The sequence below is a fragment of the Rhinoraja longicauda genome, chromosome 9 (genome assembly GCF_053455715.1).
Source record: "Rhinoraja longicauda isolate Sanriku21f chromosome 9, sRhiLon1.1, whole genome shotgun sequence".
Classification (NCBI taxonomy): Eukaryota; Metazoa; Chordata; class Chondrichthyes; order Rajiformes; family Arhynchobatidae; genus Rhinoraja; species Rhinoraja longicauda.
The window spans coordinates 64,129,091-64,154,718 of record NC_135961.1 but is presented as its reverse complement, the minus strand read 5'-3'; the positions used below and the strand labels follow the sequence as shown (position 1 = coordinate 64,154,718).

General features: G+C 44.6%; 1 protein-coding gene across 3 annotated transcripts in view; it reads right to left on the bottom strand.

The window, feature by feature from the left end:
- The window catches only part of slx4ip (SLX4 interacting protein), a 95,210-nt gene that overhangs the window by 50,674 nt on the left and 18,908 nt on the right, over window positions 1-25,628 (bottom strand). For 2 of the 3 annotated variants that reach the window (XM_078405644.1, XM_078405645.1), the window contains exons 3-4: window positions 21,386-21,475; window positions 12,826-12,958 (exon numbers count right to left, since the gene is read on the bottom strand). In XM_078405644.1, the coding sequence (XP_078261770.1) occupies window positions 12,826-12,958; window positions 21,386-21,475 (223 nt within the window). The remainder of the gene's footprint in view (window positions 1-12,825; window positions 12,959-21,385; window positions 21,476-25,628) is intronic. The other variant, XM_078405646.1, reaches the window with a different exon arrangement.

Sequence of the window (25,628 nt, the reverse complement as noted above, 5' to 3'; positions counted from 1 at the left end):
GATATTGGACTTTTTCTCTAACAATGTAATGCTGTGATGCTGAGAAACTATATTCTTCACTCTTGCATTTTTCTCATTGCATTACCCGTTGTGCTTGTATTTGATGTGATTGTATTCATGTACGGTATTTTCTGATCTGACTGGATAGCACGCAGACAAACACTTTTCACTGTATCAGTGCACATGACAATAATTAAAAATGCATGCCAGCAATGGTAATCTTCTTTGCATACTTGAAATTATAATCTCATTACTTACATTCTAAAAACCAGCACCTGTAAAAGTTTCTTTTGGCTCAAGGACTAACTTTGGGACACTAACAAAATGAATAAAGTTCACAAAATGCTGGAGTAACTCAACGGGTCAGGCAGCATCTCTGGAGAAAAGGAATAGTTGACGTTTCAGGTTGAGAAGTCTGAAGAAAGGTCTCAACCCGAAGCGTCACCTATTCCTTTTCTCCGGAGTTGCTGCCTGACCCGCTGTTACTCCAGCATTTTGTGCCTATCTTTGGTGTAAACCAGCATCTGCGGTTCCTTCCTACGCATGAATAAAGTTCACTGTTGTCTCAACATTAGGAAGGCGCACATATTGAAGGGAACTAGGAATTTAAAGTTCTCAAATCCGTCAGTCCATTCCCACTAAACATGCTGCCTGACACGCTGAGGCAATCCAGCGCTTTGTGTCTTGCCTTTTGCTATTGTCCATGTGTTGTCACAGATCAACTGGACTCTGATAACTTGCATTCATTTCCCAGACAGACTTTATTTACTTATGCACAAGTAGAGCAGCACAGTTCTAGTTACTGCAATGTTCTAAAAGTCTGCTCGGAAGTGTCACCGATAACAATACGTTCTTAAAATCACTAATATCAAATGTTTGCATGCTATCTTAACCTTTGCCATACTACAGCTCCACACAAGCGTACTTAAAGTCCTCCTAGAAGAATATAGTCAGAATATTATGGATACTAATCTGTTGCATGTGATTTCAAAAAGAACTCACATGTTCATAAGTTCTAAGGGAAGAATTAGGCTATTCGACCCATGAAGTCTACTGCGCCATTCAATCATGGCGGATCTACCTTTCACTCTTAACCCCATTCTCCCGCCTTCTCCCCGTATCCCTGACACCCTTACTAATCAAGAATCAGACAATCTCCGCCTTAAAAATATCATAACTTGACCTCCACAGCCGTCTATGGCAATGGATTCACCACCCTCTGACAAAAAAAAAATTCCTGCTCATCTCCTTTCTAAAGGTACGTCCTTTTATTCTAAGGCCTCCAGTCCTAGATTCTCCCAGTAGTGAATACATCCTCTCCACATCCACTCTATACAGGCCTTTCACTATCCAGTAAGTTTCAATGAGGTCCTTCTCATTCTTCTAAACTCCAACGAGTACAGGCCCAGTGCTGCCCAACACTCATCATATGTTAACTCTATCATTCCTGGGATCATTCTCGTAAACCTCCTCTGGACTCTCTCCAACACCAGCACATCATTTCTCAGATATGGGGCTCAAAACTGCTCACAATACTCCAAATTGCAATATAGAGAGTTAACCTTTCACTTAGAAACATAGAAAATAGGTGCAGGAGTAGGCCATTCAGCCCTTCGAGCCATTCAATACGATCATGGCTGATCATCCAAAATTAGTACCCCATTCCGGCTTTTTCCCCATATACCTTAATTCCCTTAGCCCTATTAAGAGAGTTAAATCTCTCTTGAAATCATCCAGTGAATTGGCCTCCACTGCCTTTTGTGGCAGAGAATTCTACAGATTCACAACTCTCTGGGTGAAAATGTTTTTCCTCATCTCAGTCCTAAATGACCTAACCCTTATTCTTAAACTGTGTGACCCCTGGTTCTGGACTCCCCCCAACATCGGGAACATTTTTCCTGCATCTACCCTGTCCAATCCTCTGAGAATTTTATATGTTTCTATAAGATCCCCTCTCATCCTTCTAAATTCCAGCGAATACAAGCCCAGTTGTTATGTGGTTACCCTTAGTTCCTCATTCGCCAGTTCTCTTCAGAAGCATTACTACTGGTAACTTCATCCACAGGTTGTCTCAGGTCATGCCAGAGAGAAACAAAGTGGTACAAGATTACAGGAAAACCTGTACAAAACGAATGACTAATGCTAAGGTAGTTTTCCATTTCTTTGTTTTTGCTTACAAAGTGAGTACCAGTAAAAGCAGCTCAAGTAGCAGTGAATGCTGAGTCTGTGGCTTAAAAGCCCCGTGGCACTGTTAGATCTTACTACAGTCTGACTAACAGTAGTCACGTCTGTCGCACACCACGAGAAAAGGCTTAAAGTACACGGTAATTCAACAGCGATGTCCCATCAATATCAATTATCTAATCAAAACGCGCTTTTCCGTTAGAATTATCATATCATATCATATATACATACAGCCGGAAACAGGCCTTTTCGGCCCTCCAAGTCCGTGGCGCCCAGTGATCCCCGCACATTAACACTATCCTACACACACTAGGGACAATTTTTTTTACATTTACCCAGCCAATTAACCTACATACCTGTACGTCTTTGGAGTGTGGGAGGAAACCGAAGATCTCGGAGAAAACCCACGCAGGTCACGGGGAGAACGTACAAACTCCTTACAGTGCAGCACCCGTAGTCAGGATCGAACCTGAGTCTCCGGCGTTGCATTCGCTGTAAAGCAGCAACTCTACCGCTGCGCTACCGTGCCGCCCTATTGCAGCAAAGTTTTATCTTTCTACTTCTAGATTTCAAAAGCAGGACATTTATGTTTGAAGAAGGGTCTCGACCCAAAATGTCACCTATTCTTTTTCTCCAGAGATGCTGCCTGATTCGCTGCGTTACTCCTACTATCTTCAGTATAAACCAGCATCTGCAGTTCCTTCCTACACATTTATGTTTACTTTGGTCCTCAGTCTCTCACTTAAAGTACTCCACAAATTACTGTATCTCCCAGGCACATGGGTATGGAGGGAATGGATTATGTACAGGTTGGTCTTGGCATCATGTTCGGCGCCGTCATTGTGGGCTGAAGGACCTGTTCCCCGGCTGTATTGTTCCACCTTCGTACATAAACATACCAGCACTGAAAATTAATCCGCTCCTCCTGTGGAATGAGCAATTATCTGACAAAAGGAACATTAATCACGTAGAATAGAATAGTGTATGTGTAGGAAAGAACTGCAGATGCTGGTGTACATCGTAGACACAAAATGCTGGGATAACTCAGTGGGGCAAGCAGCATCTCTGGAGAGAAGGAATGGTTGATGTCTGAGGAAAGGTGTCGACCTGAAACGTCACCCATTCCTCTCCAGAGATGCTGCCTGTCCCGCTGAGTTACTCCAGCATTTTGTGTCGCCCTTCACAATAGAATCTATCTATGTAAAATACTAAAATTCTGTTCCTCACTGGGTATGGGGGAGGGGTGGGGAGGTGGGGGAAGAGGGGGATGGGAGGAATGGTGAGGGAGAGAGGGGATGGTGGATGGAGAGGTTTGTGGAATGAGGAGGCGTGCATCGATGGGTATGTGGAGGAATGTGAAAGCGATTGATGCATGAGGGAGTGATGTATGGTGGTGTATGAATGGGGAGTGCAGGGGACAAAGAGGCACGTGTAGTGGGGATGGAGGGGAGCAGAGACAGAACACATTTAGATAACAGAGCATAAGAAAATAACTGCAGATGCTGGTACAAATCGATTTATTCACAAAATGCTGGAGTAACTCAGCAGGTCAGGCAGCATCTCGGGAGAGAAGGAATGGGTGACGTTTCGGGTCGAGACCCTTCTTCAGACTGATGTCGGGGGTGGGACAAAGGAAGGATATAGGTGGAGACAGGAAGATAGAGGGAGATCTGGGAAGGAGGAGGGGAAGGGAGGGACAGAGGAGCCATCTGAAGTTGGAGAAGTCGACGTTCATACCACCGGGCTGCAAACTGCCCAGGCGAAATATGAGGTGCTGCTCCTCCAATTTCCGGCGGGCCTCACTATGGCACTGGAGGAGGCCCATGACAGAGAGGTCAGACTGGTAATGGGAGGGGGAGTTAAAGTGCTGGGCCACCGGGAGATCAGTTGCGTTAATGCGGACCGAGCGCAGGTGTTCAGCGAAGCGATCGCCGAGCCTGCGCTTGGTTTCGCCGATATAAATAAGTTGACATCTAGAGCAGCGGATGCAATAGATGAGGTTGGAGGAGGTGCAGGTGAACCTCTGTCTCACCTGGAAAGACTGTTTGGGTCCTTTGATGGAGTTGAGGGGGGAGGTAAAGGGACAGGTGTTGCATCTCGTGCGGTTGCAAGGGAAAGTGCCCGGGGTTGGGGTGGTTTGGGTAGGAAGGGACGAGTGGACCAGGGAGTTACGGAGGGAACGGTCTCTGCGGAACGCAGAGAGGGGAGGGGAAGATATGGCCAGTGGTGGGGTCCCGTTGTTTAAATGACGGAAATGTTGGTGGATGATATGTTGGATCCGCTGGCTGGTGGGGTGGAAGGTGAGAACGAGGGGGATCCTGTCCTTGTTGCGAGTGGGGGGAGGGGGAGCAAGAGCGGAGCTGCGGGATGTAGAAGAGACCCTAGTGAGAGCCTCATCTATAATGGAGGAGGGGAAGCCCCGTTTTCTGAAGAACGAGGACATCTCGGAAGCCCTAGTCTGAAACACCTCATCCCGGGCGCAGATGCGGCGTAGACGGAGGAATTGGGAGTAGGGGATAGACTTTTTGCAGGGGACCGGGTGGGAAGAAGTGTAGTCCAGATAGCTGTGCGAGTCGGTGGGCTTGTGGTAAATGTCCGTCACTAGTCTGTCTCCTGTGATGGAGATGGTGAGGTCCAGAAACGGGAGGGAGATGTCAGAGATAGTCCAGGTATATTTAAGGGCAGGATGGAAATTGGAGGTGAAGTGTATGAAGTCAGTGAGTTCTGCATGGGTGCAAGAGGTAGCACCAATGCAGTCGTCGATGTAGCGGAGGTAGAGTTCGGGGATGGGGCCAGTGTACGCCTGGAACAGGGATTGTTCGACGTATCCGACAAAGAGGCAGGTGTAGCTAGGGCCCATGCGAGTGCCCATAGCTACGCCTCTGGTTTGGAGGAAGTGGGAGGAGTCAAAGGAGAAGTTGTTGAGGGTAAGAACCAGCTCTGCTAGGCGGAGGAGAGTGTTGGTCGATGGGGATTGGCTGGTTCTACGGTCGAGGAAGAAACGGAGGGCTTCGAGACCATCCTTGTGGGGGATGGAGGTGTAGAGTGACTGGACATCCATGGTGAAAATGAGGGAGTGGGGGCCTGGGAACCGGAAGTTATCCAGGAGATGGAGAGCGTGTGAGGTGTCTTGGACATAGGTGGGGAGGGATTTAACCAAGGGGGATAGGATGGAGTCGAGGTAGGTAGAGATAAGTTCGGTAGGGCATGAGCAGGCAGAGACAATGGGTCTGCCGGGACAGTTGAGTTTGTGGATTTTGGGTAGGAGGTAGAATCGGGCCGTGCGGGGCTGGGGAACTATGAGATTGGAGGCACTGAGGGGTAGATCGCCGGAGGTGATAAGGTCGGTGATGGTGCTGCTGATAAAGGTCTGGTGTTTATCGGTGGGGTCATGGTCCAGGGATAGGTGGGAAGAGGTGTCTGATAGTTGTCGTCTGGCCTCGGTGCGGTAGAGGTCAGCACGCCAGACTACCACAGCCCCTCCCTTGTCAGCGGGTTTAATTATCAAGTCCGGGTTGTTGCGGAGTGAGTGGAGGGTTGCACGTTCAGGAGGGGAGAGGTTGGAGTTAGTCAGGGGAGTGGAAAATTTGAGGCGGCTGATGTCACGCCGGCAGTTTGAGATAAAAAGTTCTAGTGATGGTAGTAGGCCATACTGGGGGGTAAAAGTGGAGGGGGTCCATTGGAAACGGGAGAAGGGGTCATCAGTGGGGGGTCGGGACTGGTTCCCGTGGTAAAAGGCTCGGAGGCGGAGGAAGAAGAGCTCCACGTCATGGCGGACGCGGAACTCGTTGATGTGGGGGCGGAGGGGAGGCCTCTGCTGAGGACCGACCGTTCGGTGTCTGAAAGGGGGAGGTCAGGGGGGATGGTGAACACCCGGCAATGGTGGGGGTTGGGGTCGGATGGAGGCAGGGGGGCAGGTGGAGGGGATGTATGGTGGGGGGGTGGTGGGTTAGCTAGGCAGAGGGGGGCATGAGGACCGATGTGGGGAGTACTGGGGGTCAACTGGCTGGAAGGGGAAGGGGGAGACCCAGTGGAACCCCTGCTGCAGTTACCTGTAGTAGGGGGTGGGCAGTAGGACCCAGCAGTGCTGAGGGACTCTGCCTGGTGGGGGCTGTGGGCCCAGCGCGGTGTGTGTGGGCCAGGTGGAGCTGCAGCCTGTTGTTGGTCCCAGGGGCCGGGTACAGCGACGGCTGTGACCTGCTGCTGGGCGGTGGAGCGGCGCGGGTCGGCACGGTCGCTGGGGAGGCCCGCGGGGACCTGGAGTCCGGGTAAGTGGCGGTCGGCTCGGTCAGCGGATGGCCGGGGAGGGCGTGGGCGGCAGTGAAGGGGTCGGGAAGGTCGGCGGCAGCGGTCGGGAAGGACGTGGGCGGCAGCGGCGAAACCAAGCGCAGGCTCGGCGATCGCTTCGCTGAACACCTGCGCTCGGTCCGCATTAACGCAACTGATCTCCCGGTGGCCCAGCACTTTAACTCCCCCTCCCATTCCCAGTCTGACCTCTCTGTCATGGGCCTCCTCCAGTGCCATAGTGAGGCCCGCCGGAAATTGGAGGAGCAGCACCTCATATTTCGCCTGGGCAGTTTGCAGCCCGGTGGTATGAACGTCGACTTCTCCAACTTCAGATAGCTCCTCTGACCCTCCCTTCCCCTCCTCCTTTCCAGATCTCCCTCTATCTTCCTGTCTCCACCTATATCCTTCCTTTGTCCCACCCCCGACATCAGTCTGAAGAAGGGTCTCGACCCGAAACGTCACCCATTCCTTCTCTCCCAAGATGCTGCCTGACCTGCTGAGTTACTCCAGCATTTTGTGAATAAATAGATAACAGAGCAAGCAGAGTAAGGTGCCAGAGAAACTAAGAATTGGGGCAAAGGCACAGCCTTATTCGACACTGGTCTTCACAGACATCTGCTTCATTCATCTGAACTATAAATGCAGTTGAATAAAGAAATATACAAACTGACAGGATGCTACATAGAATAAGGTACTTTATCCTTTAACAGTCATAGAGAGATAGAGATAGTGAGAGAGAGAGAAAGCAAGAGTCATAGAGAGCCTCACAGCATGGAAACAGGCCCTTCTGCCCAACATCCCCACACCGGCCAATATACCCCATCTACACTAGTCCCACCTGCCTGCGTTTGGTCCATATCCTTCTAAACCTGTCCTATCCATGTAAGTCGCCGAACATTCTTAGGCAGGGAGTGTTACTTGACGGAATCCTTACTAGTTAATTCTGGTTATCAGAGTGTCAACTAAGTAAATAAAAAAAGAACAAAAAAACATAACCTGCACATCATGGACCTGTAACATATCATATCATATCATATCATATATATACAGCCGGAAACAGGCCTTTTCGGCCCACCAAGTCCATGCCGCCCAGTGATCCACGCACATTAACACTATCCTACACCCACTAGGGACAATTTTTACATTTAATTACACAAAATCTAATTAACCAAGTATTTTGTGAACCTCAGCAGTAATTTAATAGCCGACATAAATGAAGACTTTAGGTATCTGCATCGGGGAACTGTTGACATATAAACATCAAAGACTAATTTGAGACCAGGTGCATTGTCAGTGTCGTCATTGCCAAGACAGGGGAACCATGGCACACCTATGGATTCATCAGCATCAACAACCTAAGAGAAAGCAAACCACAAAGTATGCACTGCACTCTGATCTCACGGACTGCCAGGGCTTCCTACAGGGCAGCACACGTGATGATATTCACCTCAGCGATGTTATGTTCCTGTTGCATTTGGGACCTGCTGGGAGATCATTCATGTCTGAACAGACACTGCAATTTTAAAAAGTGGATCACACATGTCCATTCACGATCTGCAATAAGTCTGCGTGGGTGGATAGAACACGCCACAAAAATTCCATTAAAGAGGCGATTATTGCTTACTTTAATTGCCTTTTTCCCCCTGCAATTTTGCAATCCTCAAAGGAAACAATACAATACAAAACACCCAACCGCATTCAAGAATCGAGCAAAATAAAAAATGATTGAATTGCTTTTTAGGTTGGCACTAACACGCAACATAAATATGGCATAACAAAACTGTCTCAGGGGTGTTTACAACTAGATGCGATTAAGCTGCATTAATGGGTTTTAAAAGAAAGATTGGTAAAATGGGATTGGTATTGGTAATCTAAGCAGGAGGTGGGAGGCGAAGAGTGCCAGAGAGATTCGGGGAGGGGAAGAGAGCCAGAGCAAGAAACGTTCAGGGAGGGGGGAGAGAGCTCGGGAGACTTATGGTGGGGGGGGGGGGGGTTTAGGGAGGGGGGAGAGAGCCAGAAGGGTTTAGGGAGGGGGAGAGAGCCAAAGGTGGAGAGGTCCGTTAAGAGGCAGAGGGCCAGAGAGGTCAGGAGGGGGAGAGAGCCAGAGTAATTCAGCGGAGGGGGTGAGAGTTGGAGCCAGAGAGGTTTAGTGAGGGGGAGAAAGTTAGAGGGATTCAGGGAAGGGGAGAGAGCCAGAGAGGAATGCCAAATCTTACTACCGAAGCAGCTGAAGGCACTGCTGTTAACAGCGCAGCGAAGTAATTCTCGGACATGGAGGAATTGGAGGAATGTTGAGTATAATTGAACTGGAGGAGGTCACAGAAAGAGACAAATCGCCAAGGGATTTGAACACAAGAATCAGAACATTGAGAGCAAGTCATTGCCAGTTCAGAGCGAGCATTGGGTGCTGGGAATGTGCAATGTTATCAGAATTGGGCTGCTGGTGGCAGAGTTCTGGATGAGCTCAGTTCAACAACATCAGAAGACGAGAGGCAGACACGCAGAGCATTGCGATAGATGAGTTTCACAACAAGGCAAAGGTTACTACCAGGGAAAGAGCTCAAGAGATACAGACGAACAATATTAGAGGGGGAAAAGAGGCAGTTTTAAATAACGTTAGGTCAGAAATTTCGTTGAAAATCGCATGCTTTGTGCACATTCAGTTCAGGGTTAAGACACAGATCAGGATGGATGGTGCATTGGATAGATGCAGGAAGTATTTTTCACAGGAATAATGAAAGTGGCAGAGATTTAATGCAATAGCTGCAAATTGGGTTCTGCAGCATGTTTTGTTCAGTTTAGAGATCTGGCGTGGAAACAGGTCCTCCGGCCCACCGAGTCCACACCGACCATCGATCACCCACTCACACTAGTTCTATGTTAACCCACTTTCTCATCCACTCCCTATGCACTAGAGGCCAATTAACCTACAAACCTGCATGTCCTTGGGTGGCACTGGAGCAAACCCATGTGGTCACAGGGCAATGTGCAAACTCCACACAGACAGCACCCAAGGTCAGGATTGAATCTGGGTCTCTGTTGCAATGAGCCAGCAGCTCTACAAGCTGCGCCACTGTGCTGTGTTTTGGCATGCAAACCAAACACGAGAAGCATTGACTATAGGTTGCACTCTTGTGAAAATTCACCACATATTAAAGTCAATATTTTAGAATAAATTATGAAACTTTTTAAAGATGCTATCAGCTGGCATGACCTAGACTGCTTCTGACTTGCCTTTAGCATGAAGTACAAGGCATGAAAAAGAAAGACTTCCATTTAAGCAGCACATTTTACAAACGTAAGACATACCAAAGTACCTCAAAGACAATAAAGTGCTTTATGTGGTCGCTGTTGTATTGTAGGATATGTTGCAGTCAATTCGGGTACTGCCAAGTTCTGCAGAAACTGCAACATGTGAACTATCAATCTGTTTTAAAGATATTGATTGAGTGATATAGATTAGCTGAGATACCAGGCATGACTCCAACTTCCTACTTTGAAAGAGTAGCAGAGACTTTTATTATTATTGGTTTATTATTGTCACGTGTACTGACATACATGAAAAACCTTTGTTTGTGCGCTATCCAGTCAAATTACACTATCGATAGACACAAAATGCTGGAGCAACTCAGCGGGACAGGTAGCATCTCTGGAGAGAAGGAATGGGTGACTTTTCGGGTTGAAACCCTTCTTCTATACACGAGTACAATCAAATTGTACACGTCCAACAGGCAGTGCAAAGAGAAAAATACCAGTGCAGAATATAGTGTTGGAGAGTCATAGCATTACAGTTACAGAGAAACTGCAGATGAAAAAAGTGCTAGGGCTGTAATGAGATAGGTTGGGAGATTGCCCCCACAGCCTTAGCTTATGATAGGACTATTCAGTACAGGTCCACCACCGATTTTCTGGCTACTGGTGGTCCAGCCCCCTCTTTAATCCGGACAAAATTCCCCCCCCCCTCCGAAAATGTGGTACCTAGACTGGGTGAGGCGGCCCAGCCAGAGTCAGCAGATCTGTTCCCACAGCCGACTTCAGATGCCAACGTGGCGGGCCGGTATCTCAGCGTCCTCCCTTCCCCCAAGGCCATGACCTCCGTTGGTCTGGCAAAATGGATAATACAGCAAAGCTCTGTAATCAAAGGTGCCAGAACACCCTCTTATCACACTCTTCAGGCCGTTCTTCGGTTCAGGTGATAAACACTTAAACTCCCCCTCCCATTCCCACATTAACCTTTCGGTCGTGGGCCTCCTCTACTGTCAGAGTGAGGCCCATCACAAATTGGAGGAACAGCATCTCTTATATCGCTTGGGCAACTTACACACCAGTGGGGTGAAATGATTCCTCTAACTTCAAGTAACCCTAGTTTTCCCTCCCTCTCCGTCCCTCCCCAACCCTCGTTCTCCAACTAGTTTTACTGTCCTCCTGATTAATTTTACTGATTGTGGACCTGTAGTGTAATAACAGTAGTAAAGAAGCTGATCTGAATCGAAGTTCATCTGAAAGGGCAATGGGGCCCAGGTTGAATATCTCATCCAACAGTGCAGCCGTCTCTCAATATAGTACCAGAATACTAGCCTAGATTTAGTCTCCTAAGTTTTGAACCTGCATTCCTCCAACTCAGAGACAAGAGTGCTATAAACTGAGCAAAGGCTGACACTCGGAAACACATAGCATGATAAGTGAATGATGTACCGACACATCAATTAGATAGATCGCCCCAACATTGCCAAATTATTTTTCTTGAGTGATTGGGAATTAAAAAACTGAATTCATGTTGAGAAAGAAACATTGACCGCACAACACAAACATTTAGATTCCATGTGAATTGAAGATTAGCAGTAATCTGAAGAAACTGCTGCCGAACATTTATCAAAGCAATAAACTTTACGACAAAACCAGCACTGCAAACTGGGAGCTGCTGATTAAACTTCCATTGTTGATAAGACAGTCTTCATCACCTGGGAGGTTATCTGAGAGGACAAATTCCTTGCCCTGTTATGAATCTATTACAACTTTGTTCCACTGAAAAGACATTTTTAAAAACGCAGCCGCCACTGGGTGGGTCCACATAAAATTATATTCACAGAATAAGGCTATGGAACTACACACAAAGTAACCACACTCAATCCCAATATGAATTCTGTGGTTAGCCACATTGCAGAAAGATCATCAACAAAAGAATATGAAATGACCATTCAAAGCCCCTTAACCCCTTTGGAGAACCATTGAACCTCTTCCATGCTGCATTTTTAATCAATCATTAAAATGGCTTGCCCCATCATCATGGAGGCTTAATGTGATAGTGTTATACAGCATGGCAACAGGCCCTTTGGCCCAACTTGCCCATGTCGACCAAGATGCTCCATCTATACTAGTTCCACCTGCCTGCGTTTGGCCCATATCCCTTAATATATTTGAGAACAATATTTGAAGTACACTTTGATAAATCTTTGCATTTACTTTATAATAAAATATAGTTTTCGCCCCTCTTGCTTTATTTGGTTTGCTTCCAATGCTTTACCTGTTTTCCGATCTCAGAGCTCTGTCTCCATTTCTGTCAAAACATGACAGCTCAAAAACCCACCAAAGCTACCTTGATTATACATCTTCCCATCACACTCTTGACATTTGGGTGCTAAACACTTTAACTCCCCCTCCCATTCCCACATTAACCTTTCCGTTGTGGGCCTCCTCCACTGTCAGAGTGAGGCCCAACTCAAATTGGAGGAACAGCACATATTTGCTTGGGCAAGTTACACCCCAGTGGTATGAAATGATTTCTCTAACTTCAAGTAACCCTTGCTTTCCCACTCTCTCCATCCCTCCCCAACCCTAGTTCTCCAACTAGTTTCACTGTCCTCCTGATTAATTTTACTGATTGTATGCCTTGCTGTCACCTTCCTCTCAGCTAACAATGAATCACTCTACATTTCCTTGATCATTATCTGCTTCGATCAGTCTTTTTCACATCTTACCCTTCCTCATCTCTAGTCTCCTTCTCCCCTGGCTCACAGTCGGAAGAAGGGTCTCAACCCGAAGCGTCACCCATCCCTTCTCTCCAAAGATGCTGCCTGACTCACTGAGTTACTCCAGCATTTTGTGTCTTTCTTCAGGTTTTGATGCTTGTTGGACCCTGGAATGGAATCCTGCAGTGGCATGCCCTCGTACAAAACATGGATTAGTTTGCCACACATCTCCCATTTAACATACCTCTTTATGGAGGAGGGTTTCTTAAGCACAAATCTTTCAATTGTGAACTAATCAGGTATTGATTTATGATTTGACAATAGCTTCCTTTACCCAAGGATTTTACTTTCATTAATGAATACATAAATATAGATTTTATTTTACCTTTTAAGCAAAGTGGATTATTGGGTGTAAGTTCTTTGTTTGATTTAGTTTGTACGTTCCGATGTTGTTTTCTTGCTTCAAGATATTGCTTGATCCTTAAGTCAATATTTTCCTTTAAAAGTGTACTTATCTCCTATAAATAGAGAAAAAAAAAGTATAATTGTACCTTGAGATCAATATCCAAATACAAATATTCAATTTTTTTTCCCTGATGGAAGTCCTCAAAAACTGTAACACTGAAAATTGCATTTTTACTCCAGCAAAATTCCAATGCTTGTTTAAAAAAAAACTCTGTTGAATAACAATGGTTTAATGGTGGATAGATTTTCTTACTTTGTAATCCAAGAAAGGAATTTAGGTGTGTGCACCAAAAATTGTGCTTGTACTTCCCCGTGGCAAATTCTCAAACATGCATAAAACTTAGAAGAGTACAGCATAAGAACAGGCAACTGAGCCCACAATGTCAGCACCAAACATGATGCCAACTCTCATCTGCCTGCCTGCACTCCCCACTTACATATAACATATAACATATAACAACTACAGCATGGAAACAGGCCTGTCCGGCCCTACCAGTCCACGCCGACCATTCTCCCTGACCTAGTCTCATCTACCTGCACTCAGACCATAACCCTCCAATCCCCTCCTATCCATATACCTATCCAATTTACTCTATAATTCCTATAATTTGGCGACCAGAACTGCACACCATACTCCAGATTTGGCCTCACCAATGCCCTGTACAATTTCAACATTACATCCCAACTTCTATACTCGATGCTCTGATTTATAAAGGCAAGCATACCAAACGCCTTCTTCACCACCCTATCCACATGAGATTCCACCTTCAGGGAACAATGCACAGTTATTCCCAGATCCCTCTGTTCCACTGCATTCCTCAATTCCCTACCATTTACCCTGTACGTCCTATTTTGATTTGTCCTACCAAAATGCAGCACCTCACACTTATCAGCATTAAACTCCATCTGCCATCTTTCAGCCCACCCTTCCAAAAGGCCCAAGTCTCTCTGTAGACTTTGAAAATCTACCTCACTATCAACTACTCCACCTATCTTAGTATCATCTGCATATTTACTAATCCAATTTGCCACACCATCATCCAGATCATTAATGTAAATGACAAACAACAGTGGACCCAACACAGATCCTTGGGGCACTCCACTAGACACTGGCCTCCAACCTGACATACAATTGTCAACCGTTACCCTCTGGTATCTCCCATTCAGCCATTGTTGAATCCATCTTGCAACCTCACTATTAATACCCAACGATTTAACCTTCTTAATCAACCTTCCATGTGGAACCTTGTCAAATGCCTTACTGAAGTCCATATAGACAACATCCACAGCCTTGCCCTTATCAATTTCCCTGGTAACCGCTTCAAAAAATTCAAGAAGATTAGTCAAACATGACCTTCCAGGCACAAATCCATGTTGACTGTTTCTAATCAGGCCTTGATTATCCAAATAATTATATATATTGTCCCTAAGTATCTTTTCCATTAATTTTCCCACCACAGACGTCAAACTAATAGGTCTATAATTGCTAGGTTTACTTTTAGAACCTTTTTTAAACAAAGGCACAACATGCGCAATGCGCCAATCTTCCGGCACCATCCCTGTTTCTAATGACGTTTGAAATATTTCCGTCATAGCCCCTGCTATTTCTGCACTAACTTCCCTCAATGTCCTAGGGAATATCCTATCAGGACCTGGAGACTTATCCACTTTTATATTCTTCAAAAGTGTCCGTACCTCCTCTTCTTTAATCCTCCTAATTTCCATCACTACTCTACTTGTTTCGCTTACCTCACATAATTCAATATCCTTCTCCTCGGTAAATACCGAAGAAAAGAAATTGTTTAATATCTCCCCCATTTCTTCCGGCTCAGCACATAGCTGTCCACTCTGACTCTCTAATGGACCAATTTTATCCCTCACTATCCTTTTGCTATTGACATATCTGTAGAACCCCTTGGGGTTTACTTTTACATTACTTGCCAAAGCAGCCTCATATCTTTTTTTCGCTTTTCTAATTTCCTTTTTAAGATTCCTTTTACATTCTTTATATTCCTCAAGAACCTCATTTACTCCCTGCCGCTTATATTTATTGTATATCTCCCTCTTTTTCCGAACCAAGTGTCCAATTTCCCTGGAAAACCATGGCTCTTTCAAATTATTATTCTTTCCTTTCCACCGAACAGGGACATAAAGACTCTGTACTCTCAAAATTTCACCTTTAAATATTCTCCATTTCTCTATTATATCCTTTTCATAAAACAACAATTTCCATTTCACTCCTTTTAAATCCTTTCTCATCTCCTCAAAATTAGCCTTTCTCCAATCCAAAATCTCAACCCTTGGTCCAGATTTGACCTTCTCCATAATGATATTGAAACTAATGGCATTATGATCACTAGACCCAAAGTGCTCCTCAACACATACCTCCGTCACCTGACCCATCTCATTTCCTAACAGGAGGTCCAACACTGCCCCTTCTCTGGTAGGCACCTCTACGTATTGCTGCAAAAAACTATCCTGCACACATTTTACAAACTCCAAACCATCCAGCCCTTTAACAGAATGTGATTCCCAGTCTATATACGGAAAATTGAAATCACCCACAATCACCACTCTGTGCTTACTACTAATATCTGCTATCTCCTTACATATTTGCTCTTCCAATTCTCGTTCCCTATTTGGCGGTCTATAATACACCCCTATAAGTGTTGCTAAACCTTTCTCATTTCTGAGTTCCACCCAAACAGCCTCCTTAATCGAGCCTTCTAGTCTGTCCTGCCAAAGCACTGCTGTGATATCCTCCCTGACAAGCAATGCAACACCCCCACCTCTTGCCCCTCCGATTCTATCACATCTGAAACAATGAAATCCTGGAATATTTAATTGCCAATCGCAACCCTCCTGCAACCATGTTTCACTGATCGCCACAACATCATACTTCCAGATGTCAATCCAGGCTCTAAGCTCATCCACCTTTCTTACAATGCTCCTAGCATTAAAATATACACATTTAAGGGACCCATCATTTCTTATTCTCAGTTTATTTCTTTTCCCTTCTTTCTCTCCTACATATTGGGTCTGAGTGTTTCCCTTTTCTGCCTCCTGCCTCACACACTGCCTATTAGCTATCTGTGTTTGAGTCCCTCCCCCCAACCGTACTAGTTTAAAGTCTCCGCAGTTATTTTAGCAAATCTCCCCGCCAGGATATTGGTTCCCCTCGGGTTCAGATGCAACCCGTCCTTTTTGTACAGGTCATACTTCCCCCAGAAGAGGTCCCAATGATCCAGAAACTTGAAACCCTGCTCCCTGCACCAGTTCCTCAGCCACGTATTTATCCTCCACCTCACTCCATTCCTATTCTCACTATCGCGTGGCACAGGCAGTAAGCCTGAGATTATTACTTTGGAAGTCCTTTTTTTTAACTCTCTTCCTAGCCCCCTGAATTCTCCTTTCAGGACCTCTTCCCTTATCCTACCTATATTGTTGGTACCTATATGTACCACGACCTCTGGCTCCTCTCCCTCCCCTTTCAGGATATCCTGGACACGCTCAGACACATCCCGGACACCGGCACCAGGGAGGCAAACCACCATCCGGGTCTCCCGACTGCGTCCACAGAAACGCCTATCTGACCCCCTCACTATAGAGTCCCCTATTACTACTGCTCTCCTCTTCCTTTCCCTACCCTTCTGAGCAACAGGGCCGGACTCCTTGCCAGAGGCCCGGGCACCGTCGTTGCCCCCAGGTAGGCTGTCCCCCCCAACAGTACTTAAACAGGAGTACTTATTTCCAAGGGGTACAGCCACCGGGGTACTCCCTAGTCCCTGCCTCTGTTCCTTGCCCCCCCTAACAGTGACCCACTTGTCTACCTCCCGTGGTCTAGGAGTGACCACCTCCCTGTAACTCCTATCTATAACCTCCTCACTCTCCCTGATCAGACGGAGGTCATCAATCTGCCGCTCCAGGTTCCTAATACGGTCCCTTAGGAGCCCCATCTCGTCACACCTGGCGCAGATGTGGATGTCTGGAAGACTATCAGACTCCCAGATTCCCCACATCTGACACCCAGAACAAAAAACTGCCCTGGCAGTCATACTCTCCAAACAAAGCCCCACGCTCGGTTACTAAACCTACCGCCCGGCCGCTACTCCAACCGCTCCAACCGCCCACCCAAAAGAACTGAGTGATCTCCTGGGAGAGGCGAAAAACCGGATAAAAAACCCAGGCCAATTTGGGGAAAAATCCGGGAAATTCCTCTCCGACCCCAAGCTAGGCGATCGAAACTAGTCCGGGAGATCACACAGGTCTTACTCCTTACTATCCCCACACAATCCCCACACACTACTTCCCAAGCAACACAGCTAGGTACTGCTTGCTACTGCTGCTTGCTGCTGCTGCTGCTGCTACTGCTGATTACTGACAGTGGAACATGCTAACCCTTTCAATAGACACAAAATGCTGGAGTAACTCAGTGGGACAGGCAGCATCTCTGGAGAGAGGGAATGGGTGATGTTTTGGGTTGCCCCGAAACGTCACTCGGTCCCTCTCTCCAGAAATGCTGCCTATCCCGCTGAGTTACTCCAGCAATTTGTGTCTATCTTAGGGGTAAAGCAGCATCTGCAGTTCCTTCCTACACTTGTTAACCCTTTCATTAGATAAAATTAATTTTGTACTGTATATTTTGGTTTGTATTTTTGTCTTCCCAAGTCATACACAACCTACAGTTTAGTTTATTGTCACGTGTACCGAGGTACAGTGAAAAGCTTTTGTTACATGCTATCCAGTCAGTGGAAATGCAATAGATGATTACAATCGAGCCATTACAGTGTATAGATATATGATAAGGGAATAATGTTTAGTGCAAGGTAAAGCCAGCAAAGTCCAATCAAGGATAGTCCGAGGTAACCAGTGAGATAATCTGCTTTGGAATGTATGGGAGAATGCCATCAAGGCCTCAGCAGTGCCTGAATTTCAGGCAGTTACACTTAAAGCACGGTAAATTGGGCATTTTACTCATGGTTAAATATCTGGTAATAACTGCCACAGGAAATCAGTTACCCAAATCTGCAGATGCTGAAATCTTGAATGAAAATCGAAATGCTGGAGGAGCTCAGCAGATTAAGCAGTATCTCTGAAGGAATATGGACAGCTGACATTTTAGTTGTGATCCTTCTTCAAACTGTTGGGAGTCTGTTGTCTGTCCATTCCCTCCACAGATGCTGTCTGACCCGCTGAGTTCCTCCAGCCTTTTGTTTTTTGACCCAAATCTTTCTCTCTCTGCTACCATTATCACTTTTATTGTATGGACAACACTGTGTGGTCAGTGCTCATCTAAACTGCAAACATGCCATCAGCCACTTTGTTTCTTTCCCCCATTGGCATTGATACTCGTTGGAATGTCAACCTTAACCCAACCCCCTCCTCCCCAATTCCAAATACATTCTTTCCCAGGGATACCACTTCCCCCTATCTTCTCTGCCTTTTACAATCCACAGACATGCAAACATTTGCTGAATGAAACCCAATTATGGCTTTCTCGATTATGTCTTATCTAGTTTTCTAGTATTTGGAAATGTTTTGCACTGTGGAACTTGGTCCTTTCTATAGATTTCTCAATCTGGAAACAATCTTGGAACTAGGGATGGGGCTGTCTGTGCTTCTGGAATGGAAACTTTAACTTTAAAATAGTAGTAAGTGTAGTAATAATGAAAAAACAAACCTAAAAATAGTTTATTTAAACACTTCACAAATAAAAGTACCTGCAAGTTAAATTCAATTTTCTTTGTAGAATTGCATTGGCATAATTTATTTACATATTATGTTAACACTTTCTTGACTAAGTGGCGTATAGGGGAATTGTACCTGACCCGCTGAATTACTCCAGCACTTTGTGTTCTAGGCATGATTTCAGCATCTGTAGTTCCTTATGTCCTCATGGGCAAATATCATCAATCAACATATTACAGAAATACAGTTAATAAAATTTGAAGATGAACTTTATTTCAGTAGTTTTACTAATTTCTTTTGACTTAAATTACAGCACTGACACCTTTTAAAATTTTTTTAATGTTCTTATGCCAAAGTAAAGGGAGCTAATATGAAATAGCATTAAAAAAGAAAAAAAAGAAATAATCTGGATTTATAAAGCTTATATTTTAGTAGAACATATTACAGCTTTTTACTTCTTCAGTCAGAGGGTGGTGAATCTGTGGAATTCTTTGCCACAGAAGGTTGTGGAGACTCTCAATAGATATTTTTAAAGGAGGGAGAGGTAGATAAGCCATGATTGAATGGTGGTATAGGCTTGATGAGCCAAATGGCCTAATTCTGCTAACATTACATGACCTAAGTACAGTGCAAGAACAGCTCTTCGGTCCACAATGTTTCTGCCGAACATAATGCCAAGACCACCTCTTTTATAACAGAACAATTCATACACAACGATTGTTTAAACTATAGTGAAATGTGAAAGAAGTGAGTAAATATGTTTTCAGTGATCGAAGTGTGACTAATTTAAAGTAGGATTGGCTAAATGTTACAGAGCTGCAGCCTGGAGCATCCACCAGACATTTTATTTCCAAGAAAGAATAAACCACAATTGCTCATGTTTAACTGGCATTTGTGGGATTTGAAAAGCCTTGCTCCTTTGTTTATGGCCTATTCTACAAAGAAGCCCAAACGCAGACAGACAGTCTAGAGGAGATGGTAGCAGGACTTGCATGCACTTCGTCAACAAAGTGGGGCAGAGTCCGGTAGAGACACCCTTCAAACAATGAAGGGATATTACCGCAGGGGGCTTTTTTCTCTAAACATTTTTAGAGGATTATTTTTTAATGTATGATGGCACCTCAACTAATTCCAGTATATTACGTATGAGGGATTTAAAATTAATCTGCCAATTTCATGATATCTCTTACCAATCCCAGCTTGTTAGTCCATCTTTTTTTGACTGAATTGGACCTCAGAAAATAAAGGAAAGCAATCTATATCCTTTTGATCTAGCTTTTTGACAGTGCTCCCTCTGTTCCTCCACATCATTCAATATTCTCCCATTTATTGTATAGTCCCTTGCCTGGTTATATCTCCCAAATTCATTACATTTCTCTAGATTCATTTTCATTTGCCACTTCTTTGTCCTGGACCATCTTGCAGTCTGAAGCTTTCTTCCTCTCAGTCAACCATATGGCCAATTTTTGCCTCCTACAATCTACTTGAATCCACTCCAAAACCAGCAACCCTATCCTACCCACTCCAAAACCAGCAACCCTATCCTCATGCACAGCACTGCCCTGGAGGAGGTAGAAACATTCCCATACCTAGGCAGTGTTGTGGACACCACCGGAGGGGCAGATACGGACATTAAAAGCAGAATCAATAAGGCTAGGGTGGTGTTTAACATGCTCAGGAAGATCTGGAGCTCAAAATACATCTCAATCAACACCAAAATTCGCATCTTTAACTCAAATGGGAAGCAGGTGATGCTGTATGGATCAGAGACATGGAAAACAACAAAACACACAACAAACAGGCTGCAAACATTCATTAACACCTGCCTCAGACGAATACTAAACATCTGGTGGAGAAACAAAGTAAGCAATGTGGACCTGTGGAAAAGAACAAGCCAGGATCCCATTGACTTACAAATTCGTAGGAGAAAATGGAGTTGGATTGGACATACCCTCTGAAAACCTGCCACAAACATCACCCGGCGAGCTCTGAAATGGAACCCCCAAGGAAAAAGGAAAAAGGAAAAGAGGTCGCCCCAGGAAAAACTGGAGAAGAGGTGTCCAGGCAGAAATGTCTGGGAGTGAGCTTAACTGGGGAGATCTCGAAAGAACCGCCAACAACCGAGTGAGGTGGAGGACATTTGTCAATGGCCTATGCTCCCTAGAGGAGCAAAGGGCTTAAGAAGAAGAATCTACTTGACCGTGCCTCCTACATTAACGACTCTATCACAAATCTATATTCGAAAACGCAAAGGAAGAAGCATTAAGAAGCTCCACTGGTAATAGTTTTCCATTCACAAACACTACTGCCAACCATTATCCTTTGCTGTCGGAAGGAACTGCAGATGTTGGTTTATACCGAAGATAGACCCAAAATGCTGGTGTAACTCAGCGAGTCATTAGCATCTCTGGATAAAGGGAATAGGTGATGTTTCAGGTCGGAACCCTTCTTCAGACAGTAAAAAGCTTTTCATTGTGTCTCGGTACACATAAGAATAATAAACATAAACCTAAACCTTAATTTATTTAACAACCGTGGTAGACAAATCAGATATGTTTGCTATCCAAAATTCATTCCATTGTTTGCCAAAATATGAAATATATATTAGAGAAAGAAGTGTTATGTGATGAAACACATCATCGGTTTCAATATCACAAGAATTGTTAGGAATTCAAGTGTAACTCATAATACCAGCTTTCGAACAATGCTCAAGATTTAAATACTTCATTGTAGTTCTGTTCTTTCCTTGCAGCAATCTGCTTTTTTGATCTAGAAAGTAGATTGTGTTGTACCTCCTTGTGGTGTTCAGTAAACCAGCTGGTGTCTTTATTTGTTCCTGGAGGCAAAATATAAGGATCCACCAGAACTGCAAAGTTCCCACACTACAAAACAAAAGGAAACGTTACTGATTGTTGCAAGGCACTTACATTGTAGAGGGAAGAAATTACGATCAGACTTCTGACACAGCTGATTTTTTTATATATACATTTAGTCTGGGATGGTCACCGTTTGGATTAAATCAAGATGTATGTTTTAAGTGGAGCAGGTTTACAATAACATACTGAAAGTAGACTTAATTCCGCACAGAGTAGAATTGAAGCATCAGCTACACCCATAAAATTGCAGCAAGACAAAAGTTTTTATTTTTCTTCATCACATAAAATAGACACAAGTGCAAGTATAAAAGTCAATTAACACTACAGATGTTAAATTCTAATTTATTTATAATGCAATTAGTTATATATCTGGGTTTGCACCAAAGTAACTACAAGTCTTAACATCTTCTAAGTCAAGAATATAATACGTAACTGCTAGATTCAATTACTTTCATTGGCTGAAATAAACATAGCACAAAAAGTAAGGAAATTTGTGTTTGGTAGATTATTTCTTTGTTGTAACAATGCTTCTTGGCAATAAATCTTATACCGTTGGAAAGCCTGTTTATTTCCCTTTTAAATGGTGCCACATTTGTAAGGAACATGCATTTGTGGGATGAGCAGCAGAGCTGAGTATGTGGGTTGCGCCCATGAAAAATCTGCCAAATCTTCTCTGCCAATGCCAAACAGCTTATTCTGCCATTGACTCTTGTTCGGTGTTGTTTGGTGGATTGGATGATTGAAGTCTGAAGAAACAAGACATATTGGCAATTTAACAATTTATTCATTTAATAAACAGGAGCCTCAGTAGCGTGTGGAAGAACCATACACAGTCACAACAGCCTGGCACCTCCTCCTCATGCTGGTCACCAGCCTGGTCACACACTGTTGTGGGATGGCATCCCATTCTTCAACCAGCATTTGTCGCAAGTCAGCCAATGTGGCTGTGTTGGTCACTCTGGCACGAACAGCACGCCCAAGCTGATCCCACAAGTGTTCAATGGGGTTGAGGTCAGGACTGCTGGCAGGCCATTCCATCCTCTCCACTCCCAAATTCCGGAGGTAGTCTCTGAGAAACCCTGCTCTGTGGGGGCGAGCATTGTCATCTTGGAGGATAGAGTTCGGTCCCAGACTGTGGAGGTATGGGATTGCCACTGGTTGCAGAATCTCATCTCGATATCTCTCTGCATTGAGATTGCCTCCAATGATGATGTTTTTCCAGTGAGGGAGATGCCGCCCCACACCATCACACTGCCTCCACCAAAAGATGTTACTCTATCGGTGCAGCAATCAGCATAGCGTTCTCCGCGTCTTCTCCACACTTTGACCCTATGATCCAACTGCCGTAGGCAGAATCTGGACTCATCGCTGAACATAACGTTCCTCCACATGTTCAGGTTCCAGTGCACGTGTTGCCGACACCAGCGCAAACGGGCCTGACGGTGAAGGGCAGTCATGGCAGGCCTCCTGGCAGCCCTATGAGACCGGAGATCGGCTGCGTGCAGTCTGTTCCGAATTGTCTGGGCAGAGAGCCGTCGGCCATATCGTCCTGCAAACCTTGACTGCAAATCTGTAGAAGACTGCCTACGGTTCCCAAGTGCTGACAGGGTGAGGAAACGGTCTTCTTCGGGTGTCGTCTTCTTGGGACGCCCACTTCGCGGCCTGTCTCTGACATCCCCCGTTATATGGAACTTGACCTTCACTTTGGAGATGGTACTAGGGCTCACTCCAAATAATGCCGCAACTTGGTTTTGCGGAACACCAGCTTGAAGTTGCCCTATCGCACGGGCCCTATCCAGATCAGTCAAACGTGGCATGCTGATTCTTGGAGCAGACACCTACTGACCACGGTAGCAGGGCCCATGCTCACAGATGCTGCCAATCAGGTGCCAATCAGGCACCTGATTGTCAGCACCTGGGGTTACCAGAAGCTCAAAACAAGAGTCAATAGCAACAGCAGAATAAGCTGTTTGGCATTGGCAGGGAAGTTTTGGCAAATTTTTCATGGGCGCAACCTATATACTCAGCTCTGCTGCTCATCCCACAAATGCATGTTCCTTACAAATGTGGCACCATTTAAAAGGGAAATAAACAGGCTTTCCAACAGTATAAGATTTATTGCCAAGAAGCATTGTTACAACAAAGAAATAATCTACCAAACACAAATTTCCTTACTTTTTGTGCTATGTTTATAATCTCAATTGTTGTAGCTCATATTTCAAAGCTGCTTTAAATCATTTTGTTCATAATGATCACAGTGCTATTACGTACTGTTCGATTTGGTTCTTCCCACTGTGCCACAACATTTTTGTACAATCTTTTGCACCCACACACTAATTATTCCATATAATAATTTTAAAAATGAGTGTGAATGTATATTTTTTTGATACACTTGCATTGAATTTTTGCTATTGTTAGTCCCAAACAGTGAATAAAATGAACACCTAGCAATGTTTCAAGTCAAGCCCCAAGCCTTTTTTCAATGAAGAATTTTAATTTTGTTGGAGGTAAGAATTGCTAACTATCAACTCAAAGCCAGATCAGAATGATGAGATTTTAAGCAGAACAATTACAATTTGGTTTGGTTTATTATTGTCACGTGTACCGAGGTACAGTGAAAAGCTTGAAAAAACACATTTTGCCACCAACAAATATACATCCATATTCCTTCTTATCAAATCTCTTAATTCATTAACTTTTCAGGAATGCAGTTAATGGTCTTTTATATTTTTCACCAATAGCTTTTGCAAGAGCAATTTCCCAGAAAAATACTGCCCTTTTGCGTAAAGTGTGTATAACCCCAACTCATTATTATATGGTGTCTGGCAGGTTTCCTTCCTTAATCCTCATTTCCTGATATTTAACTTGCACCAGGCCAGTTTGGCTGAAAAAAAACCTTCAGTAAAATCGAACTTGGGAGCTACCTCAAGGGCAGAGCACGAACTGGACCCAGTTAAGCTTACGCAGAATGTAACTATTATGCAGCAGGAAGCGAGCCGGACTGATTACAGCTCACATCTCAATTTATACTCCATATTCCCAATGCACACATTTCAAAAAAATCTTCAGGCAAATGTGTTGCCAAATATTAGGTGGTCCTTTTTTTTCTTTCATATTATGAACTTTGCAATATTTAAAGATTGCCTAACATGTAGAGTGTATTTGGCTGGAAGATATTTTCCACACACAGCTGGAATGAAGCCAGACCTGGATTATATCCTGAGAAATTATTTGTGGGATGGCCTCCCTTGAAGATGTTTTTTTATATATTGGCACCAAATTATAGGGTATTCCCCTCAAATCATTACAGGTTCACATGATCATTCACAGATAAGTATTTTAAAGGGGTGCTTTTCACAATGCTTGAAGAGTCATAGAGTTATACAGCATGGAAACCAGCCCTTCCGCCCAACTTGTTCATGCGATCAAGATGCCCCATCTGGGCGGGTCCCATTTGCTTGCATTTTGGCCAATATCCCTCCAAACCTTCCCTATCCATGTATCCAAGAGATAGAAAAGTCTACGTGGAAGCAGTGACTGGTATAGGTTGGTGCGGAATGAAGCCAAGGGCACTTATACCAAGAGCAGAGTCGCTGCTGAAAAGAGCTCAGAATCAAAGGACATTTTTTTAGAAAAAAGATGAAGAGGAAATTCTTTAGCCAGAGGGTGGTGAATCTGTGGAATTTATTGCCACAGCAGGCTGTGACCTAGTCTATGGGTATTTTTAAAGTAACCTGTACTTGATTAGTGAGGGTGTCAAAGGTTATGGGACAAGGCAGGAGAATGGGATTGAGAGGGAAACTGAGATCAGCCATGATTGAATGGCGGAGTAGACTAGATGGGCTGGGAAGCCAAATTCTACTCCAATGACATGAACTTATTTTGCAACTGTTCCATCCAGCAGGCACTCGTGTCTGTGCCCTTGATAAAACCATCTCCATTTTTCATCCTCAGAGGAGTGGGTCTTTGGGTATTTAGACTGTGGGTGGCCTTGGCAAAGCTGAATAATGCATGCATTAAGAGACTACCCAAATACTTGTGGAGACCATCTTAATTTGATTATTTGTCATTTGGTTATATATTGCACAATCTCTATTGCGGCAAGTAATGAAGATTTCACAGTGGCAATGTAAAACATGTGTCCTTCTATTAATGTTCA